A 19328-nucleotide genomic window follows, 5' to 3' on the forward strand; every position below is an offset into this window, starting at 1 on the left:
AATAAAGTAAAACCAGGACAGACCAAGAACTAAACCAGAACTAAAAATATATTAAACCAAAGGATGACTCTTGGTATAAATTATATAGTACATACAATAGCAGTAAATCAGGACTTCAGATTCTCCAAAACGAATGCAAAAAATAGAAAACTCCTAAATCTAAATTAAGAATTAAGCTAGTACTAAGCCAGAACTAAATCAATACAAAACCAGCAGTAAACCAGGACTAAACTGTGACAAAAAGTGTTCCTAAACCAGAACTTAATAGGACAAATGCAGAACTAAACCAGGACTAAACCATAACCCAATAGAAGGGCTGCACAATATAAAAAAATTATATAATATTCGATGTTTAGTATTGCGATAACGATATTATTGTCATATGTTAATATACTTTTCTGATATACGTTCAGTTAAATTAAACAAGAAATTAAAAATAAACTGAACCAAGACTAAAGGCCTACTTAATAAGGAAAATGATGACTAAATCAACTTTTTTAATACATTTTACTTGGACAAAAACGTGAGCATATTGTTCATTGTTGCGATATATTGTGCGACCCTTCCTAAACCATTGACACGCGGCATCTTTACAGGTTCAGTGAACACTACCAGGATGCTGAGCCCGCAGATGCTCGGCCCGCAGATGCTCAGCCCGCAGATGCTCGGCCTGCAGATGCTCAGCCCGCAGATGCTGAGCCCGCAGATGCTGAGCCCGCAGATGCTGAGCCCGCAGATGCTCAGCCCGCAGATGCTCGGCCTGCAGATGCTCAGCCCGCAGATGCTGAGCCCGCAGATGCTGAGCCCGCAGATGCTGAGCCCGCAGATGCTGAGCCCGCAGATGCTCAGCCCGCAGATGCTGAGCCCGCAGATGCTGAGCCCGCAGATGCTGAGCCCGCAGATGCTCGGCCTGCAGATGCTGAGCCCGCAGATGCTGAGCCCGCAGATGCTGAGCCCGCAGATGCTGAGCCCGCAGATGCTGAGCCCGCAGATGCTGAGCCCGCAGATGCTCGGCCTGCAGATGCTGAGCCCGCAGATGCTGAGCCCGCAGATGCTGAGCCCGCAGATGCTCGGCCTGCAGATGCTGAGCCCGCAGATGCTGAGCCCGCAGATGCTCGGCCTGCAGATGCTGAGCCCGCAGATGCTGAGCCTGCAGATGCTCGGCCTGCAGATGCTGAGCCCGCAGATGCTGAGCCCGCAGATGCTCGGCCCGCAGATGCTCGGCCCGCAGATGCTCGGCCCGCAGATGCTCGGCCCGCAGATGCTGAGCCCGCAGATGCTGAGCCCGCAGATGCTGAGCCTGCAGATGCTCGGCCCGCAGATGCTGAGCCCGCAGATGCTGAGCCCGCAGATGCTCAGCCTGCAGATGCTCAGCCTGCAGATGCTCAGCCTGCAGCGCTGGGATTTCACTGTAATTCATGTGTATGTTGCGTCTGGTGAAAGCACTTCATCATTTTCGATCTTGTCGTATATCTCTTTGCTGTGGCCATGGAAACGGGAGCGGAGATGGCCATGGCTTTTTCGCGGCGAAGAGAAAAGGAACTAGCAATACAAAAGGTAGCAGTCGTTCTTCAGGCTCAGGGACATTCTCAGTTTTATAAGAAAAGAGGAGAAAAGAGGAATTTATCTGCCGCTGTTCTACGATTTAGACCTGAATTAAGAGGGTGTGGGTTAGACTCCTGTTCCGGTTCATTCTTCTTCGTAAATAAGTCATCCAGGAATGCCACAATGTCTTATTTCAATGTTACATCCAAATCTGTTACTGTGGCAGATTGACAGACAGGGACCATCAAAGTCATAATTGCTACTGAAAATAAGCTGAATATATTTAGGCCCGAGCGCCACAAGCTGGCGAGAGGCCTATTAATCTCGTAAGGCCGTGCGAAGCCTGCGAAATCGAGCGCGAAGCGCTCGCCCACTTCCTAACACTCACTAACGCACTCCTCCACTCATGCACGCCCCGTGCATACTAATTAGTAGTAGGAAAATGGAACATTACCGTTGTAAACGGGCGAAAGTGCGCACTAAACGAGCACTTTACCCATATAAAGCACTCATTTGCCCTAAGTAGCTCACGAATACGTTCCCCATCTCTTGCATGTTCCGTACATATAAGCATGTAATGCAAAAATTTAACATTATTACTGTACTGTTACCCACTCAAAATTAACGAAAGTACCCTTCAGTGACCAGGGACCCACACCATGAGGTAGGAAAGCGCGAGCGCTTTCCGAAAATGTATAGTTTATGATATTTGAAAAATGGGAAACATTGTTTTCGCATCGGAATATTATTCTTCTTTCTTTCTTCTCGGGACCAACCCCCCTATTTTTCACCCAGTGAACATTGACGAAAAGTCACAAAAATTTGCACACCTCTAAAAATCGTGCCTCTCTACATTCTGGCTATTTCCCTTTTCTAAAATAAAAAAATTGGCGCGTCAGCGCCCCCAAATGTACCAAAAATGCATTGAGAGATGGGAAATGACCCAAAAAAAATCTGATCGTAGAATCATGAAATTTGGCGCAGAGATAGATGGTGACAAGAGAAGTAAAAAATGTTATTACGGCAACGCCGTCCGCCCAACCAAATTTCGGCCATATTGCTTCAAAAATGGCTAAACATGACTTCGGAGTTTTTCCAAACGTCGTACTTTTACAAACTCCTCCCAGGGCGTTGGCCCTAAAAAGCTGAAATTTGGTGAAAATGCTACTGAGGAGTGGGACATCAAAAGTTATCCAAATTACATTGATACCTCTCACGGTCTCTGTGCGGCGAAGCCGCAAACTGTAGCTAGAATTTCAGAAATCTCCCATATTTAAAATTTCTGCCGTTTGCGCAGATAAAGTCCGAATTGCGTCAAATTAGAATCAGTTGTTAAACTCTTTGCCCTAAACCTACTTGAAGTGAAATAAATTCATTTGGCGCCACAGCGCCCCCTACAGATTTTATATGGAGGTTAAATGTTTAGTTTTGCGAAATTATATGAAATTTGACACACAACTCAATTTTAGCATCCCCATCAAAAAAGTCAATGAGACCCATGTCATAATTGTTATGGTTTTGCCGTAACGATGACCGAAACCTTCCATGTTATTCCAATGGGGAAATCGCCAGAACATGTTTACACTTTATACTTTCACAAACTCCTCCCAGGGCGTCAGCCCTATTAACCTGAAATTTGGTGAGACTCATCTTCAGGTGTGGACCATCAAAAGTTATCCACATTTTTATTCAAAGAGTCACGGTGTCTGTGCGGCAAAGCCGCACATTTTGCCAAGAATTCAAAATAAAATTGCTTTTTGATGGTAAAACAAAGGGGAGAAGATGTGACGGCGTCACAGATTCAGCAGTAGGCGTAATAAAAGGACAATTGGGGCGCGTTTGCGCCCCCTCCTCTTGCGGCGTGGCGGCGGCGTGGTGAGGGCCGATCATTGCCGCTTGCGGCTATATTTTGTATTTATTCTTGCATTTTCAAACCGTCTAAAAAGTTAATCGGACTGCTTTTGTGCCGTGTCACTATGGTAACTATTGAAACGTCAGACATTACATATAATACATACAATTGAGCATACGCTTTCGCGTGTCTTGTTTTGAGACGTGTGAAATAAACGTACTGTAAATCACCTTATTAAACCAATGACTGAGCCTCAAGCAACCGTCGCACACTCGAGCATATGTTTATTACAATGGTAGATTTATATAATTATGTCATGAGGCGCGCATGAATTAAAGTATGTAAAGTAAAGATGTAGGTAAAGAAAGTATGGAAGTGTTGGTAATGGGATGAAAGCAAAAAATTACAATGAATCTGTGTGTTGTATTCGATGAGGCTGGTTAATAATAAAGTTTGAATGAGTCTGTATTTATAATGAATGTGCAACAGGACCTTAGGCTTCACTTTGATCACAACTGCACCTCCTCTTCTCTCAGCTAACTTTATGTCCTCTTTCACTATCCACAAATCTATTATTAGGGGGAAAAATGTATTGTGATTTTACGATGAGGGAAGATCTGAACGAACGAATGAGATACATTTTTTTGTTTATACTGTACATATTTAGAAGTGTTTTTAGTTTTTAAATTCTTGCTGTTTTTATGCATTTTTTTGTAAGTGAAGAAACACCCAGAGCAGTTCATTTTAAACTGTTTACTGCGGTGAAAAGTTATTCCTCAGTTTTTGACCTATTTCTTGCACCCAAACTATTAACACCATTTATAAGTTTAGAAGGATTAAGAGGAGTTTAAAGGGGCTTTTCACAACATTCAGAGGAACAAACTATGTTTTATAGGCCTGGTAAATTAGCATGCTAATGAATGACATCCTTAATCTCTACGATGGTCAAACATACAGAGCCACTGATTCTGAAGAGGGGTAAGGCAGGGTTGTGCTTGGTCCCCCTCTGGTTTGCTTTGTATTTGGAACCATTGGCCAAATAATTAGACAATCATAAACAATTCACAACAATTACAATGGATGGGCTTTTATCTGACCAAACCAGAAATGTCCCTATATATTTATATAGTCGTTTCCATTCCAGTCATTGGTTGCTCTGGTGACTCTGTTCTTTCACATTGAGTCACACTCATTATTCCAGTTCATTCCCTGACACTGATGTCGTCCTCCTGCTGTTCCCATGCCGCTCATTACACACAGGCAAATATCAGTTTAACCCAGATACAGCAGTCAGGCCTACACAAAACAACTGCAATGAACTTCTCAAGTACCAAAGACGAGCAATTGTTTTTAAATATTGTCCAACTACCAAGTGAGAGAGCAAGCCTAAACCAGGCTTGACCGAGGGCAAACGTTATTAATAACAGAAATATTAAATTAGAACTAAACTAGCACATGAAATAGTCTGCGAGATTTAAAACTGGACATAACAACCTTAATTAAATAAATAAATCAATACTAAACAGAGAATCATATTGAAACCAAGTAAAAACCTATCCTGGATTGACCAATCTAGGATAAAACAGCAACACTATAAACCATCCAAAACTAAACCAGGACTACTCTCTGTGTCCAAAAGAAATAAAACAGAACAAAAGAAGAAGACCAAGCCACCTTTGAATGAGGAATACTGTATATCATGTCTAAAAGCCTGTCCGTCCGCAACAGTAGGACCTCTACTTCACTGTGATTCTCCCCAAGATTTATACTTTTGGATATTTTCCTTGCAGAGAAAGAGGGTCTAAGGACAGGGGGATGCTGGGATATGTATGCATTTAACATCAGAATTACAGCAGGCTAAACCCAGACTGAACCAGGCCTGAGCTGTGGATAGAGCAGAATATTACACTTTCTAAGAGTAGTATTTTGAAAATTCACCTTCACTTATATTTGCACAAAACTAATACTTTATATCTTGTCTTATCTTGTATAAACACATGTTATTTAGAATAGTAAATGATAAACACAAGTGGGAATTTTCTAATTCTACATTCTACAACTAAATCAAGCCTCAGATTAAACCCGGACCAAACCAAAACTAGACTAACACTGCAAATGCACATCTGCAACCTTTCAACATCTTCATCTTAAATAAGTCTTTGCGATGAAACAGACGAACCTGGATCGCAGTCGCAGGTGAACTTCTCCCATTGGTCACTGCAGCGTGAGTGGGAGGGGCATGGGGAGGAGACACAGGGGTTTCCCACGGTGCAGCCCTGCTCCACCTTCACTGAGCGCGATGGTTTGGGCAGAGGAGGCGGGTCGGGGCGCACTCCCAACCGGACACCCTGGGAGCGGAGAGAGGAAAGGGTTAAAATGTGATTCTTTAAAGAGCTTATACACTGCGGAATATTCATCAACATTTGTTAAAGGAGACATATAATGCAAAAAACATGGTCATTTTAGATTAGTATTGTGTAAAGTGTAAAATGATGATCTACTTGCTCAATAATAAGTGCCTAAAAAAAAAGATGATGTCTCCTTTAATATTACTTGAATTCAAATGTGTGTACTTTTGACTAACTGCAGTACTTTTGAGGATCTGCTCACCTGGATACATCCTTTGATCCCATGGGTTACTTCGCCGGACCCCAGGACTCCGCCTACATGTAGGTGCTTCACTTTCAGACCGTGGATGTCGTTCCCAACTATCACCGTACCCTATGGGGCCAAAGAAATATGGTCGTTATTATCCGCAGAGGGGAATCAGGTTAAAGCAGGTTTTCATGTTGTGTCCTTCTTTTGGTGAGATAGTACTCGTGGTAAATATGTGTCATAGTTTTACATCAGTCAAGTGGCAGATTTTGGAAAGAAGTTGAAAAGAAACGTATAAAAACACAGGAAGTAGAGCTGAGTTCTAAAAGTGTGTCATCAGCACTGAAAACGACATCCAAAACGCAGTGACAAATTAGGAATAAAAATGTTATCTGATAGTTCAAACATTGTTCCAACAAAATAAACGTGTTGTCATTTATTGTTATTAGTGTAATCCTAATTGTTCAGTAATTTAGATTTATAGCCCTTGTTAACAATATTACCTTGTCTAACCAGGAAGTAACGTTATACATTTTATAGCATTAAGAAGAAAATAAAAAGCTAGGCAAGATTTTACTTTCTTTTTTTTTTTACATTATGATTATATTTAAAAACATAATTATAACTATGTTTTAGTGAAATGAGTAGTCTAAACTTAAGTGCACCACATTTGCACTTGACATTAGAACAACAGCACAACTACACAAAGAAATAAATACATTTAATTAATTAAAGTACCCCAGGTTAAATACGGCTAAACAAATACAGACTCAATCAGAATAATCCAGGTCAAAGCTAAATGTCAAGAACTAAACTAAACTAGGACAAAACCAAGAAAGAAACTACAACAGAAACCAAACTAAAATCCAAACGAATCAAGGACAAAAGCCAGACTCTTTAAACCCTGACCTGGTACAGCCCGAAGTCGAGCCTGAGCGTGGCCACGTATCTGTTCTCTCGGCCGCTGCGCACATCTCTGAGCTCCAGCTGGAGGTCGTGCCACTTCCCGTCGGACACCGACACCTGGTCCAGGCGTAACCGCACCGGGCGAGCGGATCCATGGGTGACAGAGAACACCAGCTGACCGTTCACCACCTGGACACAGACACAGACGTTATGTACAGTTCTGAGCTTCAGACCATGCTATAACAGTGTTTCCTCATCAATATCTTACTGAGAATTGTGTGCATGTTTGTGCAATCCTGCATTTGAGGCCTGACTCACGCCAACCGGATAAGATGTCTACTTAAATTTAAATCGATCGTCCAAAGTGCAGTTAAACCGCGGCACGTCGATTGAGCTGCTGTGGATTGATTCACCAAAAACCACCAGGCGCATGTGGTCCAGAGCTCTTCTAGTCCTTGTTGCCGCTGCATGTAAACAATGCATTTGACTGCACGAGGAAAGAATCAGCCACGGAAATACTTGACATGTGTGTTTGGATGTGCACCTTCATTTTATATGTGTTTATTTGCGCTACACAGAACAAATAATTGTGATAATTAACAAAAAAGAAATTAGACAGCAGGTCAAACAGCTGTTTAAAAATGTCTTGTAGCCATTTTTCAACATTAAAAACAAGGAAATTGGGTGTTTGTCAATGGAACTGCTTCTATTATGATTAGCTATAATATAATAGATTAATATTGCGGTTTACATTGAACAAAATACAGAAAAGTATGTTAAAGTTTAATACAAAAACACCCAAAAAAAAGGCACATTATGTACATTATACAATAAAATATTAAATTAAGAAGACATTTTTATAACTCAAAGACACTATATTATGCAGTATTTCTTTCTGTGTCTGGCAAAAATGTATGGATTTGGACTTCCACTTGATGATGTCACACCGTGGGATATTTTGAGTTCTCAAGAAATGATCAGTCCAGTGAAAAGTGCAATGAGTTTATAAAATAGTAGAAGTACGTCCAGGTTTCAGTCAATAAATTAAAACCAACAAAAGGAAGACATTGTTAATAGAAATTGGATAAAATAAATAAAATAAACATAATAAATGTGCACCTGAAAGAGCAGACTGGTGTACTGTCCTGCCTGAGCCTGCAGCAGAGTGCCTTCTCTGGCCCGCGTCCTGAACACCAGCCCCAGGTACCAGGGCGTGGAGATGGTCACGTCGTTCTTCAAGTCCCACCAGAGGGCGCTGTGACCCAGGAACCGGTGAGGGTGTGGCATAACTGCAGGGGGTCAAGGTCACAGTTAGTTTAAATGAGCATAGGTTCTCTGTGCTTCTTTCAACTTTGTCTTCTGGAGAAAGTCAAACTAAGCCAAACAGACTTCGAAAAGCCCAAGCACGCTTTTATTAGTAGAATTGACAACTGTAAATACACTGTATGGTGGTAAAAACCTACACATTACACTTCAGAACTGTTGTTGTTAAAGCCATGCATCATGACTTCACCATCTTATCTACATGAGCTTTTAGTTGCCCACGTGCCCAACAGAGCACTGCCCTCTGCTGGTCAACACCTGCTGGACGTCCCGAGGACCAAAAGCAAACAGTGGGGTGACGGTTTATTTTCTGTGGGCGCGCCCAGACTTCTTCAGTCTCTGATCGATACCAAGCTAAAGACGTATTTGTTCACTATTGCATTTTGTACTGTTGTATTTCTATTGCTTTGTTTAGTATTTTGACTTTTAATGCACTTAGGTTCAGTTGCTGCTGTTGTAAAGCAATATACACATAAAGTTTGACTGATTGATTGATTATATCCCCACCACTCATTCAATCTACTTTTATGTATCAACAATCTAATTTGCAACGTTTGTGCAAACATATTTTGGTCAAGGCTCAATAAAAATAGATGTTTTTTTTATCTTGATGATGCTTTACAGGATTTTCACCCTATTAAAATTTGGAAAAACAGAACTAGTCAATTTTTAACAGTTTGCAGTTCACACTTACCTAATGCATTCCACGCATAACAATTATTTACCACTTTCAAACCAGAGCAGTGTAAAGCTAACAAACATTAGCATGCTACAACACACTTTCTGCTTTGTGGAGAAAAAAAAAAGGTCTATAATTAGATGCAAACTGCACACAGCAGTCTCATTTTCACCCAAAGACATAACAATATATATCTGTAATGGTTATGTTTACTTTACTATATAAAAAACAGTCCGGTAAAGCCCCTTTAAGTTTGCTCTCATGAGGAAAATAAATATCACAAATCACTGTGAGTGTGTAATGGAACAGCAGTTTGAAGCTTATAAACTGACATTTTCTCATTTGCCAGCGACAGGTTAAGCCCCAACAATCCATGACAGATTCATACTGAAATCCGGGTTCCTGCTGTAACTTAATCCCAATGGAAAGATTGAACACCAAAAATTCAACGTTTTTGGGATTGCCTTGGGACTGCAAAAACATCTATACCAAGAAGTGACTTGACATTAATATACACATTTATATTTTCCTTTAACTTTGGGTTTGCCGCAGTAAAAGGTCCATGATAATTTGACCCCCAGAATGAACCGATATCAAAGGCATAGGATGGGCTTGACTTTCTGTCCACGCACACGTTCATAAATACAGTAGCACCAATAGTAAGTTGACCATTTACCGTGACTGCAGTCCTTCCCTCCGAACCCCAGGGGGCAGTCACAGGAGAAGGTCTCCCAGCTCACGCGGCAGGTTCCTCCGTTCTGACACGGGTTGGATTTACAGAAAGATTTCTTCGCACTACAGCCTGAAGAATATAACAAAAAACAACTTGGATTGTTGATACTGCAGAACTAGTATAACTTAAAGTTCTACTACTACTACCACACCAAATACTTTAGTCGAATATTGATACTGCACAACTATTATAGCTTTAAGTTCTTCTCCTCCTCCTCCTCCTCCTCCTCCTCCTCCTCCTCCTCCTCCTCCTCCTCCTCCTCCTCCTACTACTACTCCTACTACTACTAACTACTACTACTAACTACTACTACTAACTACTACTAACTACTGTTACTGCTAATATTACTACAACCGCCACTATTACTGCCGTACAAATCAGGTCAAAACTATCCGTATGTTTCCTGACCAGTTATTGTGCCGTTGTTGGCGATGAAGTTGGCCATGTCCAGGGGTTTGCTGTCGATGTGCAGGTCCTTCATGCAGCCGATGAACTCCCGAGATCCGAACGGGAAATTGTCAGGAACGTTGGGAACGCCGCCGAGAAACAAGGGTCCCGTCAGGTCTAGAGATCTGAAGAGTGAAGTGGGGAAAAAAAAGGTTAGTTTTGGAGTAAAGTTGAAAGCAGCACAGAGGGGTCAAAATCAGATTGCTGCGAGTCGTCTGCGTGCAATTATTTTATCAATCGCAAACCCAGAGGAAAGAGCCAAATACATAATAATATAATAATCCACTCTCATAATATAATAATCCACTCTTACTTGCTTTAAAGTTGAGCTGTTTTTATCTGATGCCACGCCCTTATTTTCATAATTTACTCCTTTACTTGCCTTATGGTCTACGGTCTAGCTCATTCTGAGTGGGGGTTTTGTGTGTGTGTTTTCCCCTGTCTGTTGTTGTTGTTGTTTTTGTTGATCTATGTTCTAATAAAAAATAAAATAAAATAAATAAAGTCGTGCACATGCCCAAAAGACATGCATAGCAATAGCGCCAAAGTGCTCGGGACTAGAACTGCACAATTCTAGAAACAAAGGCAAACTGTTTAATTGATAATTGATTTGATTTGCGACATACGAATTGGATTGATGTAAACACCAAATTCCTCTTCATAATCGGATATGCAGCTTTAATAGCTATAACCCGATGTTCAACGACCTGATGAAAGGGTTTTACGTAAAGTTGAAGGTAGACTTTAATGTTAAAATGCTAAAGAAACCCAGGACTAAACCGGTCTAAGTCATCACAATTGCTCCAACTCACTCAAAAAAATCTTCTTTTCTTGTATTTCCTGCTTCCACATTATCAACTTAACCTTAAGAGTATCATACCTCCCCCAGGATGATTTGTGTATGTTTTATCTATTCTGGCCAGTCAAAGAAAATACACTGCCAACATTACTGTGGCCTGCTCATTAGTACAGCTAAGATTCAAAACAAATAAGATGAATGGTTGCTGAGAGGAAAGCAGAAATGTCCTTGATCTTGACGTCTCCTTTTGAGCGGCTGATGTGTTTGATTAGCTCGTACACACTCAGCTGCCTGTCTCTCTATAACAGACAAAACACGACTAATTTAACTTTAGAAATGCCTCAACTTCACACTGACAAGGACAAACATGACAGCGTTACAAGACAGTTACAAGCAAGGTGTGGAGAAAAATGGGCATTTGTGTATGACTTTGAAAGAGATGTTTGGGCTCAAAATTATTTAAGTACACTAAAAGGATGATTTAGACTTATTACATTAAGTAGAAAATATTTGGGGGCATATATTCAGAGGACATGATCTAAATCTTGACATCTTTTTAAGATAGAGTTATATAGGAATAAATAGAAATCTGCTCTAAACCAGGCCCAAGCCAATACACTGTATAAAACGGGTGTAAACAAGTCTAAACTAGAACTGAACCAGGACTAAAAAGAGGTCTAAACCAGGACTAAACCGAGGACTAAACAAATCCAGATGAAAACCAGGTCCGAACACAAAAAGGACATTCATCATCATCTCTATATAGCAACTTCCATCAGAAAACAAGTCGGTGTAATCCCTCCATCGTCCAGGAGTGTTCCATTGTAGAAAAAGATTCAAATGTAGAGTCATCTGGACACTGTTTTAAAGACGTTTGGACTGTCATTTAAGAGTCCACAGATTGAGAGTGACTCTTGGATGAGAGTCAAAACATCTTGTTTTTCAAAAACAGTGTCCAGATGACAACATTTGAATCATTTTTCATAAATCCACCTGAAAGGTTATACAGCTCTTTTTCCCCATGTGGGACAATAAAGGAATATCTTATCTTATCTTAGCTCACCTTAAATTCTAAATCATCTTCATCAGATTTGCTGTATGTCATTTAGGCTAATTATTATCCAGTGTAAGTGTGCCAACCCCGGTCTGAATTTGAGCAGGATTTTAGGAGATTAGATTCATAATTCCTCATTAACACACCAGAATAGAGTCAACAGCTGATAAAAATTCAGAAAAACAGAAAAGATGGCTAATTAGGGTTATGAATATGCACAGTAAAGACTGCTGAAAGTCACAGTTGTTTGTTTTGCAGTATTCACAGTTGTGGAAGTCAACATCCATAGTAATGAATTAACTCATCAAACCAAAGGAACTTAATCCCATATAAAGCATTAAAACAAACCCAATGATGTAGACGAATTTGATCAGGTCAGAACAGTCAAATAAAAAATCCCACACATTTATATTCCCTACTCACCCTCACGTCTAAGCTTGGGTCCTGGGAGCAAATCTACTGTTAGCATTCTTGGATATTTATATAAATCGGGGACCACATTATTTTTCTCCATGTCTTTGTGTCTGCATTTGGCACGATCGACTTCCGAAAGTCTGCGTTTGCTCTTGTAGTTGTTGAACAGTGTTTGATGGTGAAGCTCTTCTACATTAAATGGATGGATGGCTTACCCCACAGAGGTCCATTAGTGGGTTTTCCCTCGCACACTGACTGTATCTGTGCCATTACTGGCTCCGGCCCTTAATGTCGACATTATCAATGCAAATGAATGAACTAAACGTCAAATAGGTTGCGCTTAAATTTGGTGATGTCCAAATTTCAGATGGAAGGCATAAACTCTATTAGAAAATGACTGTTTTTGAACGAAATTAGTTGAGTCTAAAAAACAAAAACGACTATATGAGACTCTATTTATTCTGGGAAATTTGGTACACAAAATATATAAACATTTGGCTCAAAGTCTTTCAGCTGACAAGAACCATGCACTGTTCACTTTCTGCACATTACAACTAGACTTTTTTGTGTCTTTTTTGAATTTGTGTGTAAATATCTGTGCACATACTGAGTTTACCTTATTTTATTAGCAAATTCTTAAATGATGCATGCCATATTTCACTCTGTAGACATTGCTATTATGATTATTTTACTATACGTTGCACTTTAACGTCAAAACAAGTTCCTATGTTTGCGAAATGTGTTCAATGACAATAAACCTTTTCTAATTGTGATAGTGATTAATAATACCACCAACAGAGAAGGTGCTGAACTGTTTCACGAGGACAGGCTCAGTAATTGCAGATATATTATAAGCATAAACCTGGTAAAAATGTCTGCATTCCAGTCAGAATCTATGGTATAATTCTGAGCTCAGTTTTAAACTTTGGGCAGTTTCATGTCCGCACTTACTTCTTGCTGCTGGTCTGCTTTCCCTGCGCCGCACAGCTGTAGTTCCCCAGCTGAGTCCCAAATCTCAGAGATAGAGAGGTGTCGCAGTCGTCCACGCTCACCACGGCCATCTTCTCGTCTGAGGGACCCTGGGCCTCACCGATGGCACTGCGACGAGGCTGGACACAGGCAGGGAAACACAGCAGGTTAGAAAAAATGTGTGTTCTAACGTGGGAAGCGGAGAAACAGACAAGACGGGGAGGTGTTGGGACGCCGGGCTGGAGAAGGACAAAGTTCACTTTTGGATGAGACAGAAAGGTTATTGTTAAACGTATTTTGTTATGTCAAATGTTGCTGCTGTTGCATTATTTTGACACTTACCACTGCAGAATGGTCACTCCATAAGAGCGGCACTAAACCAAGACTAAGTCAGGACTAAACCAGGCTCAAAATATCTCTAATAGATCCTGATCACTGCAGATCAGAAAACCTGACGGGCCACAGTTTCAATAAGCTTTGTTACCCAAGTTACCCAAAACTGTTTTCTAAAATCATTCCAACGTATCCAATAGAGTAAGAAAAAAATAAAATGAGAAACTGATTTGTTAGAAACAGGAAGAAAACAAATAAAAATATATATTTATAAAATTACCATAGAAAAAGTTTAAAAAATAAAGCAATTACACAGACTTATTAAAAAAATAAAAACCTAAATCTAATCAAATAATGATAATAAACACATTTATTTTAGGTTATTCAGGTAAATCATTTAGCTCGAAAGTTAAACAAATATGCTGAAAATGGTCAGAAACTGAAATGAAAATAAATCTAATCTAGTCAAACTACTCAAATTAAGATTCATTTATGAACCTCCTTGTAGCAGGTGGCACGATGTACAAAAAAAACCCTCACTTGTCAATGTTATGGGTGAAAACTAAAAACAAGAACAGAATTAATTGACTATTAAGGTTCATTTGGTTCATATGCCGCTGTATTTCCAACACGGCTTCGATATGCACGAGATAAACTGCCGATTTTCATTTGTCATGCAACACCACATCAATAAACTAATGAACTAAACTAACTATGCCACACGAAATTTTCCCTGGAAGCTACTGTTGACATTCTTGTACCACTTGGGAAGCCGTGGTTCTCGTCTCATATTCTGAATTATTAACACAAGAAACAATTTGGAACCAAAATAAACCCCTTTAAAAAACACAAGAGACACTGACATGCAAACTGCAGCGGGGCTAGAGGCTACGCACAACACAGTGAGGAGAAAAGTACAACAAATACTAGTGACTATAGTTGCTACAATCAGGAAGTGCTAGGGAGAAGTATTAGTACACGAGAGGAAAAGAGATACTACTGAAGTGTACTGAAGGATTTCATGAGCTACAGATACTCACATTACGGAAAGCCGGCTGAGGACAAAACAGTACACGGTCAATTTTGCGTGAAGAATGTAAATCTAGTTATCAAGTCAAGTTTGTTTTACAAGAGAGCGGCGGTGCAGTAAATTTAGGACACGCCCACCAACCAGAGGGTTAAGAAGTGGGAGCCAAAACTGGTGTGGGTCATGAAACTGGCATTGGAAGAAAAACGTCTCTTAAATGACACCAAAAAGCAAATAAAAATGAAAAAATAAAGATAAACGTCAAAGATTTTAACTGTTTTGTTTATGTTTATTTAAAATATTATACATACATTATTATTTTAACTAGGTAATCATTTTAGTTGTCTTGGTAATTGTGTGCTTATTGCCTTTTCAGACCAATGATTAAACCAACAAAATGAATAAATGATTAAATAAATGTGTAGGGGATTTAAAGTAGGTTTGATTGGTGCTTTGGGAAATTAAATTAAGTTTTTAAAATCATTTGAGCCAAGAAATACGAACAGGTTTATTTGTCCAGGCTTGGAAATGACATTGTGACAAAGAATTCAATCAATAAACAACAAAAAACAATGTATTTATTTTTGCTGTCTTTTCTAGTTGGGCTGCAACTAATGAAGGTTTCTAAAATAATTCATTATTTTTTGACATTTTGATTGAATACTGCAGCTGTTTTTGTGTTTTAGAACCTGTATTGTCCAGATAACGATTGTAAAATACGACTACGATGATTTTTTTTAATAGTCAGTCGATCTTTTTGCAGCCTTATTTTCTGTAAATGAAACTGACCTTGTTGTAGTAACGGATGTGGACGGTGTGCCAGTCTCCGTCGCTCACTCCCCCAGGAACGAAGGGGCTGACCTGGGTCGACAGCTCACCTATGGAGGGGGCGGGGTGGGTTTGAAGAAGAAGAAGAGAAGAATAACAGTTTTATAGAGAGACAATATATAAAGAGAGTAAACGCAACATACAACTCCACGCTCTGCACAATATCACATTAAATATACAATGAAAAGACGTGCCAACAAATAAGCGTTAACGTTTTTGAGTAAGGTTCTGAAAAATGAACAAAACGATGGTTACCCGTAGAGTATTTGAAGACCAGTTGTCCGTTTTGGATCTCCAAAGCGATAAAGTCGTGTTTCTCGTTGAAGCGTCCGTTGTAGAAGAGCAGACCTGTGTTCTCCAAAGTCGCAAATCTGAAAACAAACACGATGAGATCACGTTATATCATATGGGATCCAATGTAATTACAACTCTTAAGGTACTTTAAAGATGCTATACTTTGATATGTCTCAGTTGTGAACACAATTTACAGACAGGCTGGTTCTGATTTAAACTACAGAATAAAAAAATAAGATAAAAAATAATGTCTTTTAAGACCATTTATGCTGGTTTGATTTTTAAAGATTTTGTTGCCTGTAGGATTTATTGACAGGAGAGGACAGTGTGAAATGGGGGATGAGAGAGGGGAGGACATGCAGTAAATTGTCGGGATTCGAACTCTCAACACTGCGGTCAGCTGCACTTGGAGCCTGGCGTATGTGTGCTGTGCCTTAACCACTCCACCACCGGGCAGCATTCCAATGTGTCTAAAGAGTGAGGTTTGGAATAATTTTGTCGTGGAAACTCTTCAAATCCTTTTATATTCTCTCAGTTTGTCACGTCTCTCGACTCATGACCTTTTGTTTTGGACTTTTCACACTTTATTCTGTGGCGGCTCCATGTTGCATGAAAAATGCATGCCTTTACTCTGCACTTTACAGCCTCAGATGAATATTTCAGAGTGGACATGCAACAGGGTAGAGCGGCTTTCCAAAACAGGACTCAAAAATGTGATTTGTTGATAAAAATATAAAACTGAGACGCAAGTAAGCTTACAATTTCATCACACAAGGTATGTTTTGAATGCAGGGGCAATGTGACAATATGATTAAAAGTCAATTTTGCAAATATTTGTCCTTTAATGGAACTTAATGTTAAACGTGGAAAAGTGATGATTTAGAAGTGTTATCACTACTACACAGAGGAAATTAAATACTCTAAAAAGGCAGTATTCAGAAATGATTTAATCCATAGTAACTAGTAACCAACATCCAGACATTCATTCAGAGTGGACAGAGCCGGGATGGGAGGGTTGCTAGGAGCGACAAGGTCAGCAGCTGTTGCTACGGTGACGGACACGTTTCTGCCAAATGAGCGTCAGAGAGAGGATAAAGCCTATGCACGCATCGATCTGTGAAAGCGCCGATCTTTTCACGTGAAATTAGAAAAGAAAAATGTCACGTTCACATTTTTGTTCCATTTGGGAATTTGTTTATTTCATTTTAAGGAGTTGATTGTAAGAGAGGATTTGTTAGATTACTTTTACAGATTCTAAAATGGTGGAGCAAGAATAGAGCATGAGTCGGCAGGAAGACAGATAAAAGAACAGGAGAAATGGGATTGATTTGTAGTAGATTAAAGGCAGAAGGAGACTCAAGGGCCTCAGAATCAAAGTAATAGAAATAACAAGTGTGAATGGGTGCATCAAAGAGAGAGGGGAATGTATGTAATGTGTTTGTTGTAGTATTGAAGGAAGAAGAAGTAGAAACGGCAGTAGCAGTATATGTACAAGCTTATCGTAGCCTTGGTGGTGATTATTAGCAGTAATAGAACAGCTGTAGTTCAAACATTTACAACAGTCTGTAACCACAGTATACGGTGGCTCTAGTAAGAGTAGTAAAATAAATGTAGCAGTAGTGATAATAGTAGTAGTAGCAGTATTTATTACAGCGCTTTTGACAGAAATAAAACCCAGAAAGACCAAACGTCTTCTAGTCTGTTCTTACGATCTCTAACACATGCTCTCCACTTTTTACCTGAGCTGACCTTCACTATGTTGCTCTGTTTTCCTGTTTTGCTGCAAACTGCCATGAAACTCCCTCTTTTAAATGAACTGTCTGAGCGCCTTCTCCGTGAGGCTCAGTATTTCCTCCCCGTGTGTGCCAGAGCAGAGGGAACGTTGTGCTTTTTGTCAGGGCAGAGGAGGAAGCAGAGACACACAGTCTTACCACCGCCAAACAGAGGGGATTTAGCTCTTTGGAAGGTTTTATTTCATCTCAATCCATTCAGGGATCATTTAAAAACAAAGAGCTTCAATTTCATCTTGTAAATGACGTTAATTACAGTGCAATGTGCTGCTATGATCTGCTATAATTCAAGTCTAGGTATTGATCAACTCTGGGTTTGTCTTTGCTTTGTCCTGCTTTTGCTTCAGTGAAACAGTAGATTTCTGTTATATAGTTCCACTGCGAGTTCTTTGTGAATATTGGATGTAAATAATAAAATTGTGGTCCGCCCCCCAGACAACAGTACTCTGAAAAATATAGCGCCCTGTAAAATAGAATTGAATAGCGCTGCTTTATAAACTATGACAGTGGAGGTCGACAGTTTTGTCTGGTGTCTTTTAACAGCTCTTTGGTCTTGCCCATGGTAGTACCGGTAGTTTTAGTCTGATTGTGGGGTGGACAGGGGTCTTTATGCAGCAAAGAAGCTCAAACAGGTGCTACATTTAGATGAATAAGTGGAGCAGAGGTGGACCTTTTAACGTCAGACTAACACGTCTTTGAGAGCCAAAATTCTTGATGATTGGCAGATGTTCAAATCCCTTTTTGCAGCAACAACTAACGAATAAGTTATTAAAAAATCATACAATGTGATTTTTTTTTAGATTCTGTCTCTCACAGTGGAAATGCACCTAGGTTGAAAATGTCAGACCCTCCATAACTAGGGATAAGTGGGAGAAAATCACAGGGTGTTTATATTTATTTTCCTCACTGAATATTTTAGTACAGATAGTAGTAGCCACTTCCATTCTTTCTTTCTTTCATACACCAGCATACATGGACACCGGTCTCCAATCCAAGTGCTGACCAGGCTGACTAACTGACAGACACAGAGATGTAGACAGGTGGAGCCTCTGCCTACACTAAACATGTTTAAGTCATGCATAATGCGTAATAGTAATACTTACGACAGCGATAGCGACAGGTGGAACCTCTGCCTCAGTCCTCGAAACATGACAAAGGACTTCGGGGGGAAGGAGCGGGCAGTGACGGTGCAGTAGGGCCGCTCGTACGCTCCGGCTGGACACTCGCATCGGAAGCCTCCCCCAGACAGCTCCCTGCACGTGCCTCCGTTTCTGCAGACGCCCGGCACACAGCTGCCCTGACGGCGGTCCATCTCACAGCGCTCACCTAAGAGAGGGGAGAGAGAGAGAGTTCAATAGGTTTCACACAGATGCAGGTTGGTTACTGGGTTAATGTTCTTCTAGTCCATGAAAAAACGCAGCAAAATAAGACCAAGCCTGTTGGTTAGAAGGAAATAACAACCTGGTCCGGACCGATTTATTGCTGTTATTGCGATGTTCCACCTGGGCTTGGTATACCTCGTTTTAAAATCTTAGACCCTCTAGAAAACAATGGCAATCCTTTTCTGTGCAGTAGTTTGTTTGCATGTCTGTGACGGTGTAGTGCATCAGAACGGTAAATAGCAAATATTCACATTTATATAGCGCTTTTCTACCGTCAAGTCACTCTTTACATCAAGGAAACAGTCACCCATTCCCACACACATTCACACACCATTTATTCGCAGACACTGGGGGCGAT

At 40.3% G+C, this 19328-nt stretch overlaps 1 protein-coding gene across 2 annotated transcripts in view; it reads right to left on the reverse strand.

Moving 5' to 3' along the window:
• The window catches only part of celsr3 (cadherin, EGF LAG seven-pass G-type receptor 3), a 100350-nt gene that overhangs the window by 41211 nt on the left and 39811 nt on the right, over nt 1-19328 (reverse strand). For both annotated transcript variants that reach the window (XM_072449339.1, XM_072449338.1), the window contains exons 4-14: nt 18692-18914; nt 15760-15875; nt 15466-15554; nt 14690-14704; nt 13299-13456; nt 10042-10205; nt 9577-9702; nt 8018-8187; nt 6902-7087; nt 6008-6118; nt 5577-5745 (exon numbers count right to left, since the gene is read on the reverse strand). In XM_072449339.1, the coding sequence (XP_072305440.1) occupies nt 5577-5745; nt 6008-6118; nt 6902-7087; nt 8018-8187; nt 9577-9702; nt 10042-10205; nt 13299-13456; nt 14690-14704; nt 15466-15554; nt 15760-15875; nt 18692-18914 (1527 nt within the window). The remainder of the gene's footprint in view (nt 1-5576; nt 5746-6007; nt 6119-6901; nt 7088-8017; nt 8188-9576; nt 9703-10041; nt 10206-13298; nt 13457-14689; nt 14705-15465; nt 15555-15759; nt 15876-18691; nt 18915-19328) is intronic.

The sequence above is a fragment of the Eucyclogobius newberryi genome, unplaced genomic scaffold (assembly GCF_026437365.1).
Source record: "Eucyclogobius newberryi isolate DKJ021-1_F unplaced genomic scaffold, fEucNew1.0.hap1 SCAF_17, whole genome shotgun sequence".
NCBI lineage: Eukaryota > Metazoa > Chordata > Actinopteri > Gobiiformes > Gobiidae > Eucyclogobius > Eucyclogobius newberryi.